The sequence below is a fragment of the Oxyura jamaicensis genome, chromosome 13 (assembly GCF_011077185.1).
Source record: "Oxyura jamaicensis isolate SHBP4307 breed ruddy duck chromosome 13, BPBGC_Ojam_1.0, whole genome shotgun sequence".
Taxonomy (NCBI): Eukaryota; Metazoa; Chordata; class Aves; order Anseriformes; family Anatidae; genus Oxyura; species Oxyura jamaicensis.
In genome coordinates, this window is record NC_048905.1 from 5731639 (window position 1) to 5758241 (window position 26603).

The window sequence follows — 26603 nt, forward strand, 5'->3', positions numbered from 1 at the left end:
AGCTACAGTCTGAATTTATACTCAGTAAGGGGGGGGGGGGGGGGGCCAACAAAAGGGGCAAAAGGAAATAATTGGTTGGAATCTCTCAGTATCGGAGCTCTGGAGACTCTGCCTTTATGCATTAGAAAATGTTTGACGCAGTTTAAATTTTGTTTCTTTACTGCAAACTGAACATTTGTGCTCATAATGAATGATAACTGCTACATCCCCTAGATATACTTGGTTAAATTTAGATGTTTAATGGCTTTTAATGTTGCAAAATACGTTAATATAATATTAAGATCCCATTTTATTATTCCGACTTGTTCTTGGTATCGGTAGTGATGTGGTCATGGTTTACTAAAACAATAATCCCCAAGAAATGGGTCATTAACAGTAGTTAATGATTACTTGTGATCTATGGTAATGACTGATTTCTTTGGGATTATTGCTGTTATAAACCATAATTACAGATTATTACTGCAATAATTATTTTCTAAAAGAAAAGACATCCTCTGTCTAAGTAGCTGCAAAAGCAAATGCATTGAAAATTTTAAATAGTGAAAGTCTAAAAGAGGGAAGGAAGTTATGTTTTAATTGGTATTGTGGTAAGAGAGGAGGGAACAGTGATGCATCAGAAAATCATCAAGTATCATTGTAAAATTACACGTGAGCTACTGCAATCTGTAAAATGGAAGACAGGTTTTTATTTATAAAAAAGTTATTAGCCAAAGTGATTGTTCTGCTCTTTAAACCAGCCAGTAGCACTTCAGAGTTGCTTTTTGATACCATCTTCAAACGGCCATTCTTTGGCAGCTGTTAATGCTAAATTCATGTGAGTACCAGTTGTTCTCTTAGTTCAGCTCCTCAGCCTTTAGCTAGTGATGGTGCTAGTCTCTGTGTGCTAAATTGACAGTTGTTGGTACTGCAGTCTGTGGTGTGTCTGATGAGGTTTTTCTTGGAACTGATGTCCTGGTGGTGATAAAGCGAAGGTCTTGATATCAACAGGCAAATATGTTTGTTGTAGGACAGAATCAACTACCCCTTCAGATTATTATTTGCAAATGGAACAGCAACAATGTATGAAGATATTCAGAAGTCTTCCTCGTTTAGAAGCCTCATCTCAAAAGTCAATATTTGTTCCTTGTCACAGTGTTTTCTGCTTCAGAACTCATTGTATACCTATTTGTGTGGAAATATTTTAAAATAGGACTGAGATTTAAGATAAACCTGATTACTTCCCAATACTTGTCTTGAAATCATCTGCATGTTATTCCATGTTCTTCATTGTCATTTAGTTTATATTTGATGGTACCATCTTTGTTTTGTAGTGGCTTTTCTCCTACCTACAGAACTTACCTGTGTAGAATACACTGTGCTATATACCTGTGACAGAAACAGAATGTCTTAGTTCTATAGTATATGTAAGTATATGTAATAAACCAGATTCAGGCCATAACAATGCCGGAACATCTCAGAACTATTAATGGTTCCTAATTTAAGGAGCTTAGGATTTAGAGCATTCATTTTTATCTCATTTCTGGGCTTTCCAAAATAAAGCAATGCAAAACCTGAGGAAATTAAGTGCCATTTAATGTTAAGTGAATGGAGAGTAGTTTATCAGAGAATGTGAAACAAACATGATATAAAACCTCCAGGATTTTGGCAAATGCTCTGCATGTAGCAGTCCCCATATATGTATAGAAATACTCAAAATAGAATGTTTTAAAGTTGTAATGTGACCACATCTGCTTATCTGTAGTCTTCTCTTTATGTTAAACTTCCAAATGTGTTCTGAAGACACTTCATTCATCTGCGTGTACTGGCTTCACTCTTGTAAGTTATGCTGTCATCACTTGGTAAAATCCTAGTAATGAGGGTAAGACATCTAGCTTATGTAAATCTCCCAGTTATTGCGAACCCTTGTTTGCAACTTGATTTAACTTGCATGGAAACTGTTCCAATTTACTTGTATTCATTGTGTTATTTTCAATTTCAATTGTATTTATTACAAAGTACTTTTTGCCAAATGACGATGGAGTCTAAAAGTGGCTTTACTGTTCTGTAGTCTCCGTGCGTTTTAGTTGAGGAAGGAACCTTTAGGGGCATCCTGAAGTTTGCACAGGTCTATATGTTATGTTGGTATTTGAATCTTACTTTTGACACTACTGGAGGAGAAATACTGCATCTTTGCTGAGAGAGGATACTGTTAGTTACTGGATTCACAGCTTAAAAAGCTGAGGCAGGAATTTGCACAGCTCAGTTAGGTATTGGTAGGTCAAAGATGAAAGATATTACACTGTAGTGTGCCAAAGAGATTAAAATAATCCAGGTTTGTAGTGTGATGAGCGTCTAGCAGAGAGAGGCCAAGTTAATTCTGAGTTCAGTGTTTGTAACCTTGAGTTCCATATTTTATAAAGCTGGATTTCAGTATTTAGAAGTCTGTACAAAATACATAAAATATAAATAACTCCTTCAGTTTGAAGGAACTAAGCTCTACAGACATGATCCTTACATTGTACTGTACGTGGTAAGGACTTTGCCAATGGATCTTGCTGGGATCCATTGGTTATTTAGTGGAAACTGACAACTAAATAATCTGAAAGATCAGAAGGAATGATGACATAGCTTGAAATGTATGACCTGTCTTTCAAACTTTTTTAGGAAACAGCCCACTGAGACTTCTAAAACTAATGGTGGTTTACAGAGTCTCTTCCTGAAGAATATATCTGACTTAAAACAGGAAAAAAAAATCACTTGTGCAAAGTGTTTTCCAATTTCAAAATTGGAGTTATTAGTTGAATGGTACAATACATTATTTGAAATAGAAATAAGAAACTAAGCAAACTGTAGAAAGTCTCAACCAGTTCCTAATGCCATGAGCAGATGCTATTGCCCCACTGTAGATACAAGTGTTCTATCCTGTGAAATAATTTGTAGCAGGCAAGTGAAGATGCTGGATTAATTACATGTCAAATCTTTACCAGGCTGGGTTTGCTTAATTTCTGTTTTGACTTAGGTCTTCGGTGTTTTGTTTATAAATGCATCCAGTTTAGCAGGCTGTTCTAGTTGATCTGTCAGTTCTCTTCAGATTATTTTGTTAATTAATTTGTCTGGATAGGTTTTAAATAAGTGGAAGGGAGAAACTTAACCATTTCTTGACAGCATTCCAGTCTGATACTTCATAAAAGTGCTGATACCTTATGGAAGCGTATTGTGCTACCATCAGTAACTGTTTATCATCAGTAACTGTTCTTTTTTTCTTTTTAACATTAGGGCGTCTGGCATGGCTTGTCTATTTTGTGGGTACTTTTGTGGGGGGACGATTGACATACACTAGTACTGATGAACATGATGCCATGGATGGAGAATTATCCTGTCGGTAAGTGTTGCTGCATCTTTTTTTTTTTTTTTTTTTTTTGGTGATTCAGTATCAGCTGATACTTTGTCCAGTTCTTGGATGGTGGTGTTCAAGGACTGTATGACTTTCTGTGGACTGAGACCATTCCAATTGCCTTGATCTTTCCTCTGTCATCATCCTGAGTAATGAAGAAGTCATTAAGGCCGTCATTTCAAATTGATGCTTCAGAGAAATGGAAGAGGTTTAAAGGCAAATACATCTCTTACTATGAACAGTATTTAGATATGCCTGGGTAGCTAACTGTTCTCATTTTTGTGCTATGCTTGTATACAAACATTTATTTTAATTGTGAGGTATGGTTATTTGTTATTTTCTGCACTATTTCCTCATGTTAATCAGGAGCCTTGCAAGTGAAGGAGTGCAAAGGAACTGCTGGTCAACCACTGAAAACTTGGGCTAACTTTAATACTAGAATTTGGAATAAAAAATGAGGCTATGGATTTAAAAAATGTGGGTGTTGTAGTCCCCATCATGCAAACTTTAAGGGTTGTGCTAGGGATTACTATAAATTACATACATTCTTTGAGGTAAACACCACGAATGTACCAAACACTTCCTTAATCCTTGTTTACGCCCAGGAGCATGTGAAAAAGGGCATGCGTCTTTAATCCTGGTATTTACACCCACTAGCTAACACATGAAAAAAGGCACACAGTTTAGAATTGGATAAAAAGCTTTACATTTTCTCCTTTGTTTCTTGCCTTCCTAATCTACCCTGGGGCTGTGTGGTGTTTGCAGTCTTCTACGATGTTTTTATTAATAGTGAGAGGTTTTAATATAGAGGCTTAGAGATGAAGTAGCTGTTGACTTCTAATCGAGTTACTATATATTTCAGCATTGGGAAAAGGTGAGAATAATTTTATGACTTAAAAAACATAAATTAAAAAAGCTGAAATACTCTTAGCTGATAAAAGCTGAAGTCAATTCTTTGAAATCAGTCCCAGTAAGGAGACATGCATTGTGTGAGGATTTCAGTCAGAAAATACATGTTTGTTCTGATGTTTCAAGAGAGACAGAAGTAGGAAGAAATGATGCAGACAGGGTGTTACATACTGCATGTATAAATTTATTTCTAAATACAATAGTTTCAGCTTCCAGCGAACTTGAACAACTCTTGTCTAGCATTTGCAGTTTGTGACCTGTGCTTCTCAATATTTTTCTTTCAGTGTGGAATTAATGCTCTAAGAAATTAAATATTTTACAAACTCTCCACAGAATAACATATGCATCTGAGAAAATTTAAGCAACACTGTAATTAGAAAAGCATTATGCTTATGTTTATATTTAATAGTGGTCAATTAGCATAATTAGCATCTAAACAGAACACAATCCTAGAAGATACTTAGGCAAACAAAAAATGGGTGATGGGTTCCTAAAGAAATTAGCTGTTACAATATCATTTAACTTGACAGTTTTTCCTGAAAATTTCTTTTTTCTGTCATTAAAGAGTTTTTCAGCTCATATCTTTGATGGATGCCCAGTTACCACAGTCTAGTAATGAAAAAGTAGAACTGGCAATTCTGTGGTTCTTGGATCAGTTTCGCAAAACCTACGTGGGGGACCAGCTTCAGCACACCTCAAAGGTAAACATTTACTGTAAACCATGCAAATTGAAATAGAAAAGCCTGTGCAGCAATGGACCTGCCAATATATCCTACATTTATAAACTGTGGAGCTTAGCTGGAGGTTGATTGGACAGGTGGATAGGTAGGTAACTTACTGGTGTGATGTTCATCTGAGCAAGCTTCCTTATCTTGTATGCTCTTGAGTTTCAGCATGCAAGCAGTTAATATTTTAACAGCCGTGTTCATTAAACAATTTTAGGTTACTTTGCATTTCAATTTTTTATTTCAAACATTTAGCTGGGTTTTGCTATATTGTGTTATATTTCACAGCTGGGTACACAAGATTTATTCTTTTAATAGTTCTGTTCTTTTGACAGTTACTCATTTATGTGGTTTCCACTGTATTTCTCTCATTACTTGGCTTTTCTGCATTTTAAATAGGGAAGAGGAAAAAGTAAGATGCATTTTTGAAGAAGCAGCAGTTAATTCACCTTAACTGTAGGGGACAGTCATAATATAGATGTTATAAAGAGAATGTCAGTAAGATGAGATCAATTGATCTTGAGAAAAACCGAGAGAATTGGGTTGGAGCCCCAAGCAAATCTTTAGCAAGAATTGTGACAGTGACTGAGATCTGTTTTTACTTCTGTACTACAGTCCCAATCTCAAGAATTCTTTTATTCCTTGAGGTTTGAACTTTATTGAATGGTTTCTCACTTAAAATTAAAAATAAAGTTTTGCACTATACTGAATTACTTTTTCATAAAAGCAATGTGTTCTTTCAATTGTCAGAGCTGATTTGTTATTTTTAAATATGGTGCAGTGTTGTAATGCTAAGTTACAGAAGGTACAGAGTGCAAATGTACTCATGCTCCTGGTATTTTCACTAGGAAAACTTGTACTGATGGCAATTCAGAGACAAAGTAGTTGTTATTCTCATCTCTAATTCCCAGATGATTTTGTCTTTCTGTCCAGTGTTGATCGGTTTTGAGGGTTTTGATTTCATCTTTTTGTAGTCTGACTGACTGGGATGCTAACTGTGGAGAAGTCAATGTATAGCATGCTGTAACAGATTGTTAGAGGAGATTGAATACCTAGGCATCACATCCTTCATTAGGCAAGGCTGGAAGGAGAACTGGAGTGTGGGTGAAGCATTGCACACCTAGAGCTCCCTTCTCAAGAGGAAAAAAAAAAAAAAAAAGCAATACTTGATTTACTTGATTGTTTGCCAGCCACACCAGAATTCTGTACGTAGGAATTTACATGTTTTGAATGACTGTAAAACTACCTCTGTGACTGCATAGTGTGTGGAAGGTTAAATGCTGAGTAATTATTAAGTTATAATGCTGAGAAAATAATTGAGTAAAATGCTGAGTAATGTTTCCATTTGATTTACTGACGAGCACTTAGATCAGAAAGAATTAACTCTTACTGACATGGGAGAAAACAAGGTTGAATTCAAGAAAACATTTTTTGGTGGTAGTTCTGTTGTTTTTTTCCCCATTCCATAAGTGGACGTGAATCAAACTGGCAATGCATCATGTTCCATTTTCTGCCTTTGGTTATGACTTAGGTTTTGAATATGACTGGCCTGGGAAAGTGAAAAATTCACAAAGATGCATAACGGTTCAAGGGGTGTTTCTAAGTAGATCCAGTCTAGCAACTGCTTAGTTCATACAAATGCATTTTCAAAATGTGTTTTTTTGCAGTTTGATTACAGTATCTACCAGCATAATTTATTTTGCAGTCAAATTACACTTTCTTTTCCTTTGTTTTGCTCTAGTAGGTCTGATAAAACAGTCTCTCATTTGCATTCATAGAATCCTGTGGTTCACATCCCATGGTTTTTAACTGATCATACAACAAAAACTGTGTAAATATTGTGGGGTTTTTTGTTTAATTTTTCGTAAAACAAAATGAGATGTTTGTATATATTTTATGGCTAAGAAGGCAACAGAAGGCAGAGCACTTGTATGATGATTCTTCTGGTTTTATCCTGCTGTAACAGCAAGCGTAGCAGCAGATGGCATTCTACCCTCACAGTTGTAAATCCTCTGATACTCTGTCTTGCTGGCAGGTATCTACAAATATGCAATAAAAAGGCTCGCTCTTGGAAGCAGAAAAATTAGACGTATATCAAATGACTAAGTTAATACACATTTATATAAATATTCAGGATTGCTTGAATGGCTTTATTTAGAGAATGGGTAATGGAAATTTTGCTTGCTTCAGCCATGTTGAAATAATTTGTAGAAGTATTTCTCTATTTGATCATATGCTTGCGTACAGAAAAGCACACAATGGTTACAGAAGGTTGAATTAAACTGTAGAACAAGTCATATAAATATATTAATTTTGTTCATTAATTAACTCATTTTTAAATGTGTGCATATTATAAAAGCAAACTCATTATAGAAGGAAGATTGGCTAGGTAAATAAATGCTTTCTTACTAAACAGTCCACTGGGGCTTGCTGTCTAAGGAAGAATATCTTGGAGATATCTTCTGTGATATTGTAATATACTTTAGGTACCATTATATTTCCAATACAAAAATAATACATCAAGATACCGTCTTCTGAATTAGATAGAGCAGTGAATGAATATATATATTTATGTTAAATACGAGACAGGACTGTTTGGTACTGTATAGCCCTATTGATGTTTGTCTGTCTACCAATATATATTTTGTTTTAATGCTGATGTAGAATGATCTTTTTGTGGCATATTGCTGATTTAGATGCTGGCAGGGTAGTAAAAAATAAGTTGGCTGGAAAAGCACTTTGTTGTGCTGTACTGAAATTGTAGTTTCATCTTCTAGTAGTTATCTACAAAACAATGGCAGCTCTGTTGTTATCGTGCCACTGTAAGCCACTAGGATAAGTTGTGTAATATTGCACTGAAATCTGCCTCCTGACATCCAACACATTACTAATTAAATAAAAGATGATTTTGAATTACTTTCCTTTTGTGATATGGTTAACACATGAACAACTGTACAATTATTTATTTAGATTTGCAAGTGACAGTAGACTGGGAAGAAATATAATCACAAAGGACAGGATTGGGATTCAGAAGGATCTTCGTAAGCTACAGAAATAGCCTGAAAGTTGAAAACGCTGATCAAGCGCCATGCCTAGGTATGAAAATTTAGGCTTATGACTAGCAATGGCAAATCTCTGACCAGGCATCATTATTTCACAGAATGCTGTGGAGATGAGTGTTTTACGGGCAGGGTTACTCAGCAGTATGTGTTGCTTTTGCACAGAGGAAAATACCTATTTGTGGATGTAGTAGTAGGAATGTTATGTCAGGAGCTGGAGGTTCTTAACTCAGTTTTGTTTGATTCTGCTGGGGCTTCACCTGCAATGTGTCTAGTTGTGGGCACCATGCCTTTGATAAAAATGCAGGCAAATAGGAGAGTATGACAACACAAGGTATATAAATATATCTTCTTATCTGTATAGAACCAGCTGCCTAGCAAAGAATTTTGGGGTAGGACACAAGTCAAGGATATTTCTAAATCCTAGTGAATCCTAGCGGATAGATGCTTTCAGTGTCCTCTAAGGGAAAGGTGATGTAGTAGGCTTAATTTCTAGCAAGGAAGACTTCAGGAAAGCTTTTTAATTATACCAATAGCAGGGTGTTGATGAAGGCTACCCAAGATGATTTGGGGACTTTTGATTTAGTCTAGGTGTACTTAATTCATTCTTCCATGAAGAACAGAATAAATTAGAAGTCATGCTTTGGTCTAATCTCATGTTTTGAGATAAGACTATTATAAATGCCCATGGTAGTGTGCTGTGGCTTAGCCAATAAAATATGCTTAGGGGGAAAATGAGTCCTCCCGTTTATTGTGCATTATGTTGATCAACCATTGATACACATTTTTTTCTGTTATGTCAGGTTTTTATTTTAGCCCAGTATGTTCCCAATAACTCATTATAGTCTATTTGAATGGAGAAATAATACGAGTAATAAGGGTGACAGGTACTACAGTATCTTGGAACATGGAGAGCCTGCCTCCTTTTCCAACAAGAGAGACAAGCACTGGGAGAGGTCCATAACTGTCCCTAGAGTGGTTGAAACTGCATCTATTGGGAACCCCCTCCTGGGGAGAGGCTGCAGTGGCAGTTCATTGGAACCAGTAGTGTGCCATTGCCAACAGGAGATCCTAGTGTAACTTGATGGTAAGTTTTGCTGGTTAATATTTCACAGGAAATTCAGCTTACTGAAGACAATTACTAACATTTCTGAACTTGAAGTTTAGTTTAATGCTAAGGGGTCTGCATAATCTGGAGTCCTGGGTCTAGGAGTCATGACTTGTAGCAGTGTGCTGTTCAGCTTTTTGTATCTGTGCAGCTTACAATAAGGTTATTCCAAAGATTGTTCTGGTTGAAGAATTTTTTTCAAGGTACAATTAAGAGTTGCTCTTACAGTGTGCTCTTGCAAAATACATACAGAAATAAAGTTCTTACTGCTAGTTCCTTTGCATCTTCAAGTTTGGTGTGAATGCTTTCAGATGGTTAAAAAATAAAATAAATTGTTTAGATTATTATAGTGATTCTACATAACAATTGTGTATAATAAATATTACATAAGCTTTAGAATTAGGGTGTAGAACTGTAGATCATCTCACACTGTTTTTTTCTTTACATTCTAACAGACTAAGAATTTTATCTTCCTTAATTTTGCACTTGTCATGTGTGCTTTCTACAGCATGTGGCGCTATTTAACTAGGTTTATCCCTTTAGTTTACTGTTGCCATTCCTGAAGTGTAGAGGTCAAAACTGGAACGTGTGAAAATAACGTTAGTACTAGCAAATGTTTTAGACGGAGCTGTGCTCTTCAGCAGAGCCTGATTACAGATGATTGCTGGAGTTCTGTTTTCAGCTTTTATAAGCAAAGCAGTTTGTTGAAAATCTCACCCATGATACTAATCAGAATAGTTAAGCTTGCAAGTTTGGGGTTTGTTTTGTATGTGAAAAATTACTTACTGGTATTTCTTTAAATAGTTTAAAAGTTAAATTTAAATGTCTTCAGGTAACATTTTTGCTCCACCATAAAGCAATTTTTTTTTTGTTCTGCTCATTCTAATCAAACAGTAACCCTACTGGGTTTTGAGTATTCTGGAGGTAATTTTAACCTACCAGGTGGCAGTAGTTTGAGCACTACCTGTAAAAGTGAAGATCACTGGGTGTTCCAGCAAGCCATGCTTTTGCTTTGCTCCAGCCTTAAATAAAAGTGAAAGGGACCCGTGGCAGAAAAGTAGGAGTTATAGTTCTGACTCTTCTGTTTCTGGGAAACAACCCCATGTACAGATGAAGAGAGGTGGATGTCGTCATCTTCAGGTGCATCAGATGAGCAATCTGTGGAAACAGGTCTGTTTTTTACACTAGGGCAGGTAAGAGTAAACAAGGACAGGAAAGTGGATTGATGTTTCATAAGGAACCTTTACAAATACAAGCTGAAGCATGATTTTAAAGTAGGATGGGGGATGCAAATTGAATTTCTTACTCTATCCTGTACTTTTTTTTTTTTTTTTTTTTGCTGATGTGGTCAGTATAAATATGTTACTGGATTAACATTTAGGATCACATCTGGATGTGTTTTTAAAGCTTTTAAATTATAGACTTGACATGTGAGATAGATCTGCATTATGATTAAAAAAAAATATCTGGAGGGTTTAGAATTTAGACTACAGTGTGTTTGGAGGGGAGGAAAAATATCATTTCCTTGCTATGTTATTTGCAGTAGCTGAAAGCAAAAAACACGTGTAACCACGTATCATCTAAGCTCTGAACAGAGGTTTGTCTTCTAATGTGTAACGTGTATTCTGTTGACTTACGTTAGTTTGCTATTTCTTCAGTATATGTATATTTGATTACATTGCCTGCAGCCACAGAAGCATGACCTAACCAAAAAAGAAAAAAAAGGCCACCAAACAACAAGAAAAAAATAAACCAAAACCAAAAAAAAAACATAGCTAGAAGGCTTTGACTACTTTCACCCTGCACATGCTGAGACTCAGAGATCTGCAGGAATCCCACTGATTTTAGTGGGGACCTTTGCAAGTGAAGGTGTTGGATCGTGGTGCATCTCATAAATGATTCTGGGTCCTAGTGTCTTCATGATTAATGATATCTTAACACTTATGAATGATTATCCTCTTCTGAGCTGTAAAATATATATACTGTTTTATTTCATTACAATGAGGTGAAGATCACAACACTGACAGGTGGTGAAAATTAGCAGGCAGTTTTGAAATTGTTCTGTGCACTAGAAATTAGATCTCATTTTAATTCAGCTTTTCCAAACTAGTAAATGAGGTTAATGCCATACATATTCAGCTGATATGGATGAAGAAATTGATATAAAGTAGATCAACATAGCTACAGGGCTACTTTAATTTATAGGTAAAGAGGCAGTGATAAATGAAAGTAATGTAGTAGTGGTCACTAAACTCCTCAGCCATCAGGGATTCAATAGCGTTAGCTGCTCATTAAAGGCATTGTTGGGGTACATCAAATAGGAATTTGAAAAGAAATAGCCAACTAACCCTTAATTATCAAAATATAGAAAATACTAATTATGCCTTAATTAGCTTTTCTTTTAATGTACTGAAATTGTTACTTTTTGTGTAGCACAAATGGATAGTTATATCAACAATAAATAGGTTGTTTTAATAACTTTCTTTTACCTCTGGGAAAACCACACTCCAATTTTTAATATGCAATAATGCTTCTCTCTAGCCTGTAGGAGATGAAAATTATTAAGTAGCTTTATTTTTTGAAGATTTTACAGCAGCTTTGGGAAGAATTATTTCACCATGCATCAATTATTTTTAATTGAACTGAATATTTTTCAGATTGCATGAAATGCCTCTCATTTAAGTTTAACATTTAGAGTTTGTTAAGGAAGCATTGTAGTGAGAATTGGGTACAACTTATTTCCGTGGCATATTTTAAGAAGAATACAGAATGGTTGTTTCAGAAGAAAAGTATTGTCACCGATGTTTTTCATGTCATTGGGCCAAATCTCATGTTCTTGTTCCATAGCTACCCCGCTCTTTGTGGGGCAGCGTGATCCTGTTCCTCTAGTGTTGGATCCAATCTCCTTGCAGGTACTACAGGAAAGCAAAGTGGGAATTAGCTTAATTGGAGCTTGGATCTATCTTGTACTGATGAAAAACTTCAACATCTGCTGCAAAATCCTTTTTCTTTTGAGGCACCATGTAGCCATAAAGCTATATATGCAGGACAGGAATGTCACAAGTAGGACTTGGTTGGTTTTATCAGACACAACAGGGATGGTGGGTATCTTTTGTTTTTTTTCAGATAAATGATGTGAAGGAAATGCTACGTGGTGCTGGTCATAAAAAGCCTCCAAATTAGGTATCACTCCTTGCAGAATGAAATAGAACATGACTGCTGCTACAGAAACCAAACTAGATGGCATGGTGGTGGGTGATAAGAATATTGCAGGATTTTTCAAAATCAGTAGAACGGGTACAAATATCCGACCTAAGAAATTTTGTTACTGACTTTTTTTGTAAACCTTTCCTTCTAAACAATGTTAGCTTTAAAGTTGACCAACTAAAATATTAGTTTTCTGCACAGACCACATCCTTCCATGAGTGGAAAGAACTTTGAACCAATATAACCAATATTCCTGGACTACTATTTCAACTTAATTGCCCAAAGATGGGACAAGCTAAGTTAATTGGGTCATTGTTTATAAAAATACAAAGTTATTTTGGGTTGTGTCTTGCACTGAAAACCTTCTTGCTTCATGTGAAAAATAGTTGGATTTCCATTGAAGAAATCTAATACCTTGAAAGATTGTTAAATACTTATTGCCGAATTGTTTGCTCTTCTGTTTATTAAAATAAAAATAAGAAAAAGGAAAAAGGGACTAAACCGTAACTTGAAACATTTTAATTTATGTGACTAAGCAACAATTTTTATTGATAACGTGTTGGCAGACTTTAGGTCACAATATACTGTTCCTCTTGTTTAACTACTTTTAGGAATTGCTTCATTTAATTTCTTTAAAATTTGGAAATTCTGTTTTGGAAAGAATCAATCAGGATGTAAAGACAAACATTAAGGACTTTGCAGAGTCCTTAACTCTGAGTTTCCTCATCAGGTTAAGTAGTAAAGTATTCTTTATTTACATATCTTCAGTTGTGTCATTTTCTTTTTACTTGGTTGTTTTATGCAGGAGTCAATATGTTTTTCTTCTTGGACTACACTACTCTTTCTCCTCTATGTTTGCTTGTTATCTTAATGTTTTGTTCTCTGTTTTCCCAAATTAAAAAATATATATACATATAGTCCTAGTCTTCTTCCTCCTTTTGTGATGCAATTTAAAATATTTAAATTCTTAAAATATTTTTTTTAAACTGTTGTGTACTTGCTGTTTGGTTACCTATGCCTTTATCTTACTAACTTGTTAGCTTTTAGCTCGTTGCTCATAACGTCTTACAACCTGAATGAACCTTTATGTAGACATTAGTTAATTACATACTTGCAATTAAAGGATTGGTTTCAGTAAAGTACTGTGCTTTTTTATTTTATAATTTTGTAACACAAATCAGGCAATCTTAAAAATAAATAATTAGCACAGTTGAGTTCTGCAGTTGGCTGTAACTGAGCTTTATTTTGTAGCTGCTAATAAAGGCACATTATCATGTTCAGGCATCGCAATTATCATTGAAATGTGTATGTCCATTAACTGCAACATTAGGCTGAGGATATAATTACTGTCTAGAGCCAATATCTTTGTGAAGTTACATCTATGATGCTATTAAGCTATAAGCAATATTTGTAAACTAATATTTAAACGATTCAGAATTGATACCATCACTTGTGGACTTAAAAACTAATCCTAATTCCACTACAAATTATTGACTTCTTAAGTATTTGGCGAATACATTATTGGGTTGTTTGGATGCAATTATAATTTATGATTTGAGAAAGACTGCTACTTTTTAAATATCAAGTGCCCAGACCAAATTAAACGGGTGGCAGGAGAAGGGAGAAGTTGTGATAACAGCAAAATGCTGATAAAACAGTGGTACAGTATATTGCAAAGGGTTGTAGGTATGTTTTTTCGTTTGGTTTTGTCTTCCTGTAGTAGTTACATTAGGCAACTGGGAGGAATGCAACACACACACACAAAAAAAAGTGCTAAGTATGCATGGCAGTAGCTGACTACTCAGGAATTATTTTTTTGTTCTAACCCCCTGGCATGCGAGTGATAGCCCTAAGTTTGCTTACCTGTCTCATACATTGAAATTTAGGAAATGCAGCTGGAGGGATACAGGTTAAACAGAATCCATCTTACTGCATTTCTTTTTTTATCTTGAGTGCAATTATATTTTAAATATTTTAGCATAGCAGAACTATTGCATTGTTTAGGAACTTTTACCTGATGTTGTCTAGTATAATTCCTTTTCCTATTTTAGAAAAATAGTTTCAAATTTTGCTTTCATGTACCTCTACTTTTTGGCTTACTTGGCTCTGTTTTGTCTTTATGATTGGACTTAGTTGTAATGATAGTACCTGTTTTCTCACCATGTCACTACTGGTTTTTGTTTGATAATTCAGTTCACCTCAGCCAGACTCTGAGCAACTTCTGACTGCTGGACCTTTTCACTTGTGCTGTGTATATCCCATACCAGTATAGCAAGAAGGAATAAGTAGGAGACAAGGCATCTGAAACAGGCTATCTTGTGACTTACTCATCTAAAATCTATTGAGTTTGTAGCTGTAATTTGACCTCTTACCCTCGTTATTTAAGTAGCTTAATGAATTCATTTCACAGACCTTGCAGTAAGTAAATTAGCCATCAGAGTTCAGATCGGAGTGAATAATTCTTTAATATTAGGCTACTGGAATTTTTATGACTCAAGTTAAACTTAATTATGAAATTGCGTATTTCTTTAATTCGGAGAGGAAGAAATCTGCAAAATACCATGGTAAGTATATCTGTCAAAAAAAAAAAAAAGGCAAAATCCTAAGAGGTTTGATTGCTCTTGTTGATACTGGTGAATAATACCTAATTCTGGTTAGGTACTGTGTTTATAGCCTGTACTGCTCAGCAATGCTAAAAGGGTTTTTTCTGTTTGTGTTTTAGTTGATCAGCTGATTAGCATCTCCTTAAAATTGCTTAAGAACTTAATGTAGTTACCAGTGATTTCAGTATATTACTGAAACCATCTCCTAGAATTGTGTTGTCCTTTTAGGTTTATATGGGGGGTAGCAGTGTTCTTAAATTGGAATTGGTCTTGAGTACTAACTTGAGTTCATTATCAAGATTTCTTTCTGAAGGTAATATCTTACCCAAGTAACAATCTTTCCAAGTAGGTTTATACACTGATACTTTCCACGCTTTCATGTGAAGCAAATGGGATAATTAAGTGGATAAAGTACGAGATTCTGTTCTTTGTGACCTCAAGGTCAATTGTTTTTGACCTTACGAAAAATATATATATATATTTCTGACCTGTGTTAAGTGTTGTACGTGAACTGTCAGTCTCAGGTTATTTTCTGCTTGTTTTGTGAGGCACAAGTTCTAGCACAATCCAGAATTGCAAAGAACATTCTGTTTTCTCCTTTTACCTTCTCCTCTCATATCACTGCAGTTTTTCCCCCCCTTAAACAAGATTAGATGGCTTGCATGTCTATTATGATGGTTTATTCATATATTTTCCTCATGCTTTTTAGACTTAATAGCAAGTGTTTGTATTGAAAGATGGATGCTGATCCTTTAAAAACGAAGAAGGGAAGCAAGCATTGCAGAGCAGCATGTACAGACAACCGTCTCTTTATCAAGCTGTTGTCACCTAACTATCCAGCCTAGCCAGCAATACATCACTTCCACTCCAGAAGAGATAAAGTCAATGGAGCTGAATTGCTAAGAACTATTTCCTGCAGAGCAGCAGCAGTCAAACTCAGGATATAGTATAAGAAACCTTTGGGGGTTTGAGATATGAATGAAGCTTCAGCTGCTTCCTCTATCTTGCACTTCCTTTCATCTGGAAAGTTTCCAGGATGATGAAGTCATCAGATTTCTGAATCAGGATTTTAATTTGGAATACACTTGCTTTTACATGCCATATGCAAATAGAAGAGTGTAAGTGGCTTGATACTCTGTCTGAGTTTAGCATAGTAAGGAAGATATCCCTATCAATGTAAATGTTGCAAGTGAGTTGGTGAAGGACTTCCTCTGAATCACCTGTGGTGTTCTTCCTGTGTCCTACCTTTAGCATCTATATGAAAATAACTTTACCAAGAAAGATTTGCTCCGAAACCTCTGCCGAAAGTGTATTTTGCTCATTCAAGGAAAGCGTTTCCAGCATGCAGTCCTGTTCTTGCCAGTATGTCAGTTCATGGCTTATCGTAGCATTTGGATAGTGCCTACACAGTCCTTCCAATGCTTTCATAACTTCAGGTATTCTCTGGTGAGTTAACATGTTCCAGGCAAAACTGGCATGAGTGTTGAGGATTTACATCTGTGTTTCCAAATGCTTTCAGCAGCATTGCCTCCTGTTGACTAGCAGGTCAGCCGCGGCCTTTCATTCTCAAAGACTTACTAGTAATGTAAAATGTAAAATGGGTATTTGCTAGGCCTTTAATATTACACAGTGCAGTGGTTTAGCTCTCTAAATATATCCCAGAATACTGAAGACCTTTTTTGTAGTGGTCTGTGCAACTGCAGTGCACAGTCTTATGCTTCTCATAATTGAGCTTTTCCTTCCACTTAATTGACGGGATCTCAGGACACTGAAAAGATAGTAGAGTAGTTAATTCCCCATCAGGACAGGAAACAATAACATTGTTTGGTAGTTGGTGAGCAGGTGAACAGTAATTCTGTACAGGGGAGTTTCCCTTTTTCAGTTGAGATATAAAGGTTTGCTTTATAATCAGAGACTCTGTGACAGAAGGGTTAAACTAGATTTTAGTTCTTGTGGCTACAACATATAGTGCTTGACTCGATCGTGTGGTAGACAGGTGAGAAACCGCTAAAACATACTTCTTCTAGGGAATGGACTGTTTGAGTTAAGAACACACAAAAGTGACAATTCATAATACCTATCAAAAGATCAATTAGGTGCAACTTCCTCCAGTACCCTAGTGGAATGTTTCATTTCAGTCGTTTGTTTTAGTGAGTTCCTTCTCATTTACTTACTTACAAGCTTTATTTTCTGTGCTTTGCTTAGGGAGTTCAGATACTGAATTTCTTCTGTTTCTGTCATTAAAAGTAATCAATGAAATAATGGGGAAATGAAAAGCAAGAGATCACTGTGGGGAAATTGTGTGAGTGACTTTTATGGGAACCTGACAAAAAAAAAAAAAAAGATAGTTTGTGGGCTCCTTAGCAGCCTTAACTGTCATAAAAGTGGGGATGAAAGGAAGATTTTGATTCATTCTTAACTAAGATTTGTTTTCCTTGTGATAATTTTGAGTGTAGAAAATGTGTAGAAGGATTACTGATTACAATCGAATTATTTATTTTTCAGGTGATCCTTAACTATGTACTTCAATCTTTTCTTCTGCAAATGTATCTTCTTACAACTACACATGAAGAATTGCAGAATGGTTTGGTTTCAAAGGGACCTTAGAGATCATCTCATTCCAACCCTCTGCCATGGGATGGGATCTCTCCAATTAAATCAGGTTGCTCAAAGCCCCATCCAACCTGACCTTGAACACTTCCAGGGATGGGGCATCCACAGCTTTTCTGGGCAACCTGTTTCAGTGCCTCATCACCCTCATAGTGAAGGATTTCTTCCTAATATCTAAATCTACTCTCTTTTAATTTAAAACCATTACCCTTTGTCCTTTTACTATGCTCCCTGATAAGGAGTCCTTCCCCAGCTTTCCTGTAGGCCACCTTTAGGTACTGAAAGGTTGCTATAAGGTCTCTGGAGCCTTCTCTTCTCCAGGCTGAATGAATCAGAGAATCATAAAATGGTTTGGGTTGAAAGGGACCTTAAAAGTCATCCAACTCTTCCCCCCCACCATGGGCAGGGACACCTTCTACTAGACTAACTTGCTCAAAGCCCCATCCAGCCTGACCTTATATGTTTCCAGTCCCTGACCTCAGCTCTCTCAGGCTGTCTTCATAGGAGATGTGCTGCAGCCCTGTTGATGATCTTCACAGCATTATTTTAGCATTTTATTGATCGTGAGAAGTTTAGTCAACTTGCTGAGTTACTGCTTAAGGTGTTGTTTTCTATTCAGTGAGACCCAGTGAGTTCAGAAGCTGAGGCAACAAGGGTTTTCTGAAGTTTTAATGTTAGGGCTCTAGGTATGGAGGTTTGAGAGATTGATTGCATGTCCTTGAAAATTTGGAGTAAGAACTAAAGGCAAAAGGTTACCTAACTTAGAGACTGTGAAAGCCCAAGACAATTAAATTGAGTTGATATGAGACTCTTAGCCTAGCAGCATTCTGAAATTTTATTCAGAAGTGGGTTGGTGAAGGTGGGCAGGCTGACAGGGTGATGAAATCTGATTTTTTTTTTCTGCTTTCCACTAAGTGTATGGGTCATGTGCACTTTTCATCCCAGTTTACTGTTGTGGGAAAAATGGTATTCTCAGATATACCAAATGCATTTGTCTTTATGTTTCCAAGTTTGACTGGGAAAATAGTGCTTAAAAATAATAAATATGGAGACATTTTCTTTGATGTGATTGGCTTTGGCGGTCACAATCCAAAGAGCGTACAAGACATGGTATCAGAGACTATCTAATTTTATTAGGTGTATGTATGATTTTTTTTTTTTTCTCCAGTAAAAAGGAAAAGAAACCCATTACTACTTTATTTCATTTTTTGTGTTGCATGGAAGACTGCCTTCTGGGAAGTCTTGTGGCAAACGAGCCTACCCTGGGTCATTCTCTGCCCTAGGGAGGATTTGGTTTGCCACTTCCAGATCTATAGAACCTTTATGAGATACAGGTCCCGGTGACAAGTGTCCCTAAGTGTGCTTCCCATCCAAGCAAAGTAAGCCAGGGAGGTTTTTTTTTAGTCTTTTTTTTTTAAACCAGTAAGAGATGAGCAATTTCAGCTTAGGTGTCTGTAGTAGTGTTGGTAGACATAACTTTTTCAAGAAGCAAGCTTCTTTAAACTTTTCAAGGCATAGATATAAGCTTATTTTTGCAAGGCCACAGTGCTCAGGTTGGAAACCATTTCACACGCATCTTATTGACTCTTTTGGGTGCTGTTACAATATGAACATGTTGAACTTTAGGAATTCCCGTGGCATAATGTTTTTCTTAAATAGTCTTTTGTTCTTCCTTCAAACAAAATATTGAATTCTGTAACTTTGACTAATGAGGCTCTTCTGAAAGTGTTTTTAACATGCTATGAAATAAATGATTTCAGCTGAGATCAGGACTGGGAATACCAGCTGCTTTTTCTGGTTGTGTGGTCCCTGATCTTAGATATACATGCAGTAGATAATTTTCCAAGCAGGATATATGACAACTTCTGATTTTCTTTCAGAAAGCAAGTTCACCAGTAAGTTTCCATGAACTGAAGAATCCGACACGCAGTAGTTGCAGTGCACATACATGATTCTTTTTTTCCCATACGCTACTGCCCATGTTCAGCTACATATCCAGCTGAGGCTCTTCAGAAACTAGAGTCATTCCAAATCTACTGTGAGAGAGAATAAGATGCATTGCTTCCTATTGCTATTACAAAATTGTTATCTTCTAGTAGAGAGACATAAATTCTAGAAGTGCAGTTTCTAATGGTCTAATGTGGACCTGAGGAGATCATGTATATCTATGTTATTCAGACTTCCGTGGTTGTGTCAAACTAATAACATGTTTAAATAAATACACACATCCTTTGAATTATAACAGAGCACTGCTTTAGCCTACAGTTATCTAAAATAAGTCAGCACCTAAGCCATCACTGAAGTCAGTTAGTTGTTTTTAGGTCAAGGGGAGGGATTTTGGAATTTTGACTAATCAGCAAGCACAGAGAAAATTCACTGGTAGTTCTGCTTCCTTCCACTTATCTGTTGCATAGATACAGGTATCTCTATCTTTCCTTGCTGTAATAGTATATTATTTTCTATAGTTTTGGGGAAGATTCCTTAACTCACCATCCTTCAAATTACAAATGATGATCATTGGAAATTCAAATGAATTGAAGGGAAAATGGCCGTTTGTTTCTCTGGACTTTTACTCTACTAATACTCATAATTTCATTATTCTCATGCAAATCAGGAATTGCTGCACCATCATTTGCTCTGTCTGTCATTTTTGAAATTAATTGACTGGTGATAAATACTGCTTATTTCCTCAAGATCATCAGCTTTTCAGAAAGTTGTTTCTTTAGCGTTCCCACTAAAAGTACAGAGATGATCTTCGCTATATGAGAGAAATTCTAGGTTTACCAACTGCCTGTAGATTATATATAGCCCTTCTGCGTAAGTGATGTTTGACAGTCATGAGTTAGTGTGGTTAAATTTGGTATAGGATCAGGACTGCTCCTTCAGGCTGCCAGTGCCCTTTGAAGCTAAGAAGAACAGGTGTTCTCCTCAACAGCTAGGGTTGGAGGGAATTTTGTATTTTGCAGAGTAAATATCCAGAATCAGAGAGAAACTTTGATTCATATTTATTAGTGTTCATCATAATCCTTTTAAGAGAAGGGAGCTTCCGTTGTTAGTGTCCTGAAATCCACCATTTTCTTTACAAATAAATAACATCCATTGGGAAAGATATAATTTGTGTTGCAAGTAGGAAATCAGCAGAGGGAGCACAAGTTAACGAACAGAATTATATGCAGTGTGATGGACTGGTGATTGTAATGGTTCCAGTGATCAAGCAGTGAATAATCAAATACTTGTTTGCTTTGTAGTCTAGCAAGAACTAATCAATGTAACACTTCCATACTACCAGCTTGAATACACTTAGATTGTAAAATATATAGTGTTGTTTCTAGAGGCATATAGGGCTGTCACATAGAACTGAGCTATGATACGTAGGGGTGTTTTGGGAACCTTAAATAAAGGAGTGAGCATAGTTGCATTACTCTTAGCAGTCAATTATGAGGGAGTGTGACTTTGTTACAGTTTACCTTTTGCTTTCTTCACTGCCCAATAAGGAAGTACCTTGTGGGGATATCTACCTTCCATTCATCTCTGGAGGGCCAGGGGGAAGGAAAGCAGGTGGGTGGAGGCTGATCGCTCTGCGGTGTCCTCACCTCCAGGTTAGTGGCGTTGCGCTTCCTACTTCCTTTGATGCTACTTGGGCCCAAAACAAGTGAGAAAATACTTAGAGGAAAACATGTTTCATTTTTAAGCATGCTTAACCTTAATAGTTATGACAAGTTTTTAAAAATCTGGGCATCTGAGATGGCATTAATAATTCATGTGTGTTTCATTAAAAAAGAACAAACTGTCTGTAGGGTCATTAAATTCTTACTTGGCTAAGATCATCAAAGTTTAGATGACCTAATATGGTACATGGCTGGGGTCGTAATATGCTGCTTGAAAAAAAATACCTTGTGATTTAGTTTTGATTCTGACAATACTCAAAAGGATTTGTTATGTCTTACAGACCTTTCTGCAAACTACTAATGGGATGAACACAATATATCACTTTTATAATAGTGAGCTATTAAAGGCAAACATAAAGCAGTCTGAAGCCCATAAGTGCTGCCAACAGCTCCTGCTTTAATGAATTCCCTTTTAGATGTCCATTAAATGCTCATGGCAAATGTACTCATAATGGAAATGGCAAATCTAAATGGGTAGATATGAATAATCCATGGAGTTTAAATTCTGTTTATGATCATCTTCACATTTAGTTTTCAAGACAACGCAGTTTAGTTTTCATTACAGTTTGGAATAAAGAGGACAGGGAGTAATTGATTGCTTCAAGCAGATTAAAATCAATGGGTTGCTTTTCAAAGAACCCGTTCAATGCAGTAATTTCAACTTTATACATTGATTTAGGAAACTCTACACAAAATGTTTTGTGCTGTGTGAACTTTTATGTGGAAAGACTAATACTAATTTTATTTCTATATATCTGTATATAGAAATATATAGAGGTTGTTATCAGTATGTGCATGAGTAAATAGTGATCTATATTAAGTCACTTTGATATTATTGCACTCATATAATGAATCAATGAGATTCCCGTCATCATTGTAATACTGTTTGTAACCCATTAGCACAAAGAAATTACAGCCCATCATACATCATTACTGTGATTGAGGCTTTATTACCATATTCTCAAATTGCTTGCTTGCTATAAAACTAAATAGACACCAGACAACTATAGGTAGACGATAGACTGTGCATTATTGTACTGGAATAATGAAGGATTATTGTAGCATAATGGGGTACAACTTATGAGGAAAATAAACTTGGCAGCAAAGGAGAACTTGAGTGTTTTTAATGTTTGTTGTTAGTACTTTAAAGGTCAAATATATTTGTTATGATCAAGTTACTGCTTCCTTATTTCATGAATCATACCCTTTTCATATTTCAAATAGGCCTTCTTTTATATTTAAGTATTTAAAACCTAGGAACTGCACTGCAACATTCACCTCCAGAGACTGATGGCTTTAGAAGAACTGGGATGGCTGTGGAGGTGGTGGGGAGGGTGATACGGTGTCCATAGCAATGCACAGCTGTGTTATGTTGTGCTAAAAAGAAACTGAAGAAAAACTACATCAGCTGATAAGAATTGAGTTCTCCAAACAGACTATAGGCGAAATACACACCAGGAATTTTAGGAGCTGTAGAGAAAGATCTTAAGAGAGGAAAAAACAGAATTTGGACTTCGGGGAACTTAACAATCCCTTGTGAAAGAACTGGAGACTTTTACTTTACAACAGGAGGACTCTTAGGATGCTCTCAAGGTAACTTCTGTGACCATGTTCTTGCTTTCTTCTCTCCGTTTGCTTACACTCTCTTTTTCTCCTTAATTGCCTTCCTTTTTGCTTCTTTCACAATGAATTCCTTCTGTGTTAAATCTCTTCAGTGAATTTGAAATATCACTTGAGCTAATTCATTCATAAACCTAGAGCTTTTATTATGTAGAATTTAGAGTGTTCCATAACTGAATGTGTTCTTACTAGGCCAGGTATGCACCATTCTGCTGAGAAGTAATGGAGACGTTCAGAGGTTCTGCAGCGGTTCCAGGTTATTACATTGATCAATTACTTGTGTTTCAGGAGGAGCTACAAGCCTTGGTTATGTTCAAGTACCAAGCTATTAGTGTCCATATATGTCAGCCCTATTTTAAGAGGGCATGTAGTAAATGGATGTTATCAACCATAGTGAAAATGGAATTATTGTTTTTGCAAGCTTGTATTCTAGTGGACAGTGAGAAACAACAGGTCCTCACAACAAAGAGAAAGGAAAACAGGAATGTGACTGTACCCTTATGTCTGTCTAGGACAATTATTTAGTTGCAAGACTTGAATGATTGGCTACCAAGAGGTGGTAAATTTAAAAGGTTATCTTGCTATAGCTTGGCTGGGATCTCAAGGATTCAGCTGTCTGCTCCTGACTCCTGTTTTTATTCTTGAGTAACAGTAATAGTGTTGATTCTAGTAACTGTTACTAAAAGTAGCCATCTAACATATTTCTTTTGGAGGAATCATCTAAATACAGGGGTAAGATTAACTTCACTGGCCAGTACTAATACTCTGTCATCCAAGAGCTTTGTTACCATCTGTCCGACTAGATAAACACAACTGAATAAGTGGGGAGACAAAGAGAATAAAGCAAAGTTCACTTTTAAAAACTCTGCTGCTGCTATAATATCATAAAGTGTGTTTGAGAATAAATACAAGTAATTATTTTGAATTTTCTCGGATTTAATATTGTACTTGTAAAATAGTCCAGCTTTTTAGTCAGAAGGTTTACTTCTATTTACTTTTTTAAAAAAATACTTTTAAAAAAAAGTATTTGCCATTTTTTTTCCATGGGTATTTTTTTAATATGAAAAATACAGGTCTGAATAGCTGAGAGTATGTAATGTTAATTCAGTTGTTCATGTAGATAGATGGTCAATCATTTTGAAGTGTACTCTAGCTTTGCCAACACCTTAGTTGAGCTGGAAGGCAAAGTCAGATTATGAAGTAGATAAATATCCTAGTCAAAAATACCTTAACTCTGAGCTTTCTCACCACACACAGCTGTTTGATTTATCCTTTGTCAAACATATTTCCTCTTTTAACATTGTCAACCCAACAGGTTTTCTAACCATCAAGCTCAGATGGGTACATTTGAAGGTAAATGAGTTTTCTTAAGGCTTTCAGCTAAGCTTCTTAAAATAAAGTTACACTTAGCTGCCTGTATAAGCAAGTATTTTTTACAAAAATAAAGATATTTTTTCTTTCCGATTAAGGATTTTTGTTGTCCAAGAGGGCAAATGTAAATAGCCCTTTAACTTCTTTCCTTTCTGCATGTATTGTTATCCTGCAAACAAATGCTACTTTCTCACAGAAAGTTGTACAACGGTATCTTTGCTGTTACAATCAAACATGAGTGTATGTGTTCTCACAACCTGTTCCCTGTCATCCCTATTAAATGAGTATGAATGTAAAGGCAAAACACTCCTAGCTGTACTTTTATTTTTATCTTTTTTTTTTTAATAACAAAGCTTTTCTTCATGTATTCTTTCAATTCCTGCTCTGTCCTTCCATGTATTTCCAGCTTCGTCACCTCTCCTGAACAGGCAATCCAACTGAAGGCAGTTTTTGTTTGCCTGTTTTGTGGGTGGCAAAACCCTTGAAATGTAAGTGCATCTTCTTTAGTAATTTAATATCTGCATGTCCTTTAAGCCACATGCTTGTTGTCAGCAGGACGGGAATCTTTGGGACTTTCTTCTTAAACAAGTGTTGATACTTTTCACTAGAGCTGTGTGGAAAAAAAGAAGTTAGCTTTGTACTCTCTAGAAAGCTCAAATGATTCTTAATCTTCATGTGCAATAACAACTGCTGATCTCATACAGAAAAAGATCTTGCTGTTTTCTAGGAGACTTCTACCCCGTCAGCACTACAGTGAAAGAATCTGATTCAGCACTGTCCTAACGGTAGCATGGTTGTGGTTCTGCACTCTTGAGATCTCTCTTCATGTATGTGCTTATTTGTAACACTTCTGGCGTGGGCATCCAGGTCTTGAACTTGTATTCCTTTGGTTTCTCTCTCAGGTGACAGGTAACAGCAAAGAATTTTTCTCCTGTCTTTAAAAAGGAATGTCTGGCAGTCTGAGACATGAAGTTTGAAGTATCCTGCTGCTTTTCCTAAAAGCTCATGTCAGGCGTAGTTCGTCAATGCCAGTTTGGGAGTATTGTTTTTAATAGGTGTTTTAGGATGGAGATGGATGTTTTCACCTATTTGGTTTTGTGTGACAAGGTCAAAAAGCAAGATAAATTTCCATCCTCCTTATTTACTGCTGACTGATACTTAGGCCTTCCAGCCATGAGATGTTCAGAGCCAAGATTCTCTTTGTAGTCCCCATTTGTTACCATCAGATTTCAAAGATAGGTTCTGAAAGAAAAAGACAAAATAGTCTGTTCTGGTGACAAGAAGTTATTCATCTTTCAGCAGTGTTGTAACAGCCTTTTTACTAGCCTCCTCAGAAGGATCCAAATCTTCACATCCTTCTAAAATTGTGCTGTATTCTATGCTGTCTTTCTTCAATATTCAATTCTTCTCTCATTTTAGAATATTACAGCAAAATGCATTATCTGTTTCTTTGCTTGGGAAGGTGGATCTTGCTTCTCATAACTGAGTAGCTGAATTTTCACATGGTCAAGCGATATAAGCACTTCTTGATGGCTAACAAGGAGTCAGGGAGAAGACTTCTTAGGGCTTGGTTATCTCAGTGCAGGGATTGTTGAAAAGGGTAATAGCCAGTGTTCAAACTTCTCAGGAGCTAACAAAATGAAGCCATGTCCATTTATCCCAGTGCCTTCCTCCAGAGATAAAGCTACATTTATACCCACACTGAAAAGTTTATTCATTTCACATTTGCTGAGAGGTTATAAATAGGAATTTATGTGTCATTACTTGTTTTTTCTCAGTGTATGAATAGCCATCTGAATTACTGTTCTTTTAAAAAAAAAATGCTTACAAGTAAAAGGAATCTTTGAGATGCATAATCCCCTTACACTTACACTTCCCGTCTCTTCCCTTTCTAAGCTTGCTTATCTCTAGTGCTCAGTGTGAAATGGTGCTGGACGTGGTTTGTATTAAATAGTCACATCAAGCATGCAGTAGTCAGAGCTTTAGTTTAATCTTTTAGCTACTCCATATTTACCAAAAGGGGGGGTAGGGGGGGCACCACTATCTGTAAGTAATAGGCTGTATTTAAAATTGCAGTATGACGTATAAGTGGACCTTACACTGCAGGGAGTTCTGGATACTGGTAAGAGGCCTCATTTGACTAAAAAGCTGGTTTTGTGCTTGAAATTCACATATGGTAGAAACAGGATCTGTTGGAAGGGGAATCAGTGTAGATGTCACAGCTCCAGGAATCACATTGAATGAAGTCTGACAGCATGCTTTCGTGGTCCATTTAAGTTGATACAAAACCACTCTACATCTGAAAAGGTAATTCTGCCCTTTTCCTGTCCTGCTTGTGTTGTCAATGCAA

At 36.2% G+C, this 26603-nt stretch overlaps 1 protein-coding gene across 3 annotated transcripts in view; it reads left to right on the plus strand.

Moving 5' to 3' along the window:
* The window catches only part of RANBP17 (RAN binding protein 17), a 169213-nt gene that overhangs the window by 30722 nt on the left and 111888 nt on the right, over positions 1-26603 (plus strand). For all 3 annotated transcript variants that reach the window (XR_004754341.1, XM_035338439.1, XM_035338440.1), the window contains exons 13-14: positions 3256-3361; positions 4848-4983. Coding sequence is in view for 2 of the 3 variants with exons in the window: in XM_035338439.1 (XP_035194330.1) it covers positions 3256-3361; positions 4848-4983 (242 nt within the window). In the remaining variant the exon portion in view is untranslated. The remainder of the gene's footprint in view (positions 1-3255; positions 3362-4847; positions 4984-26603) is intronic.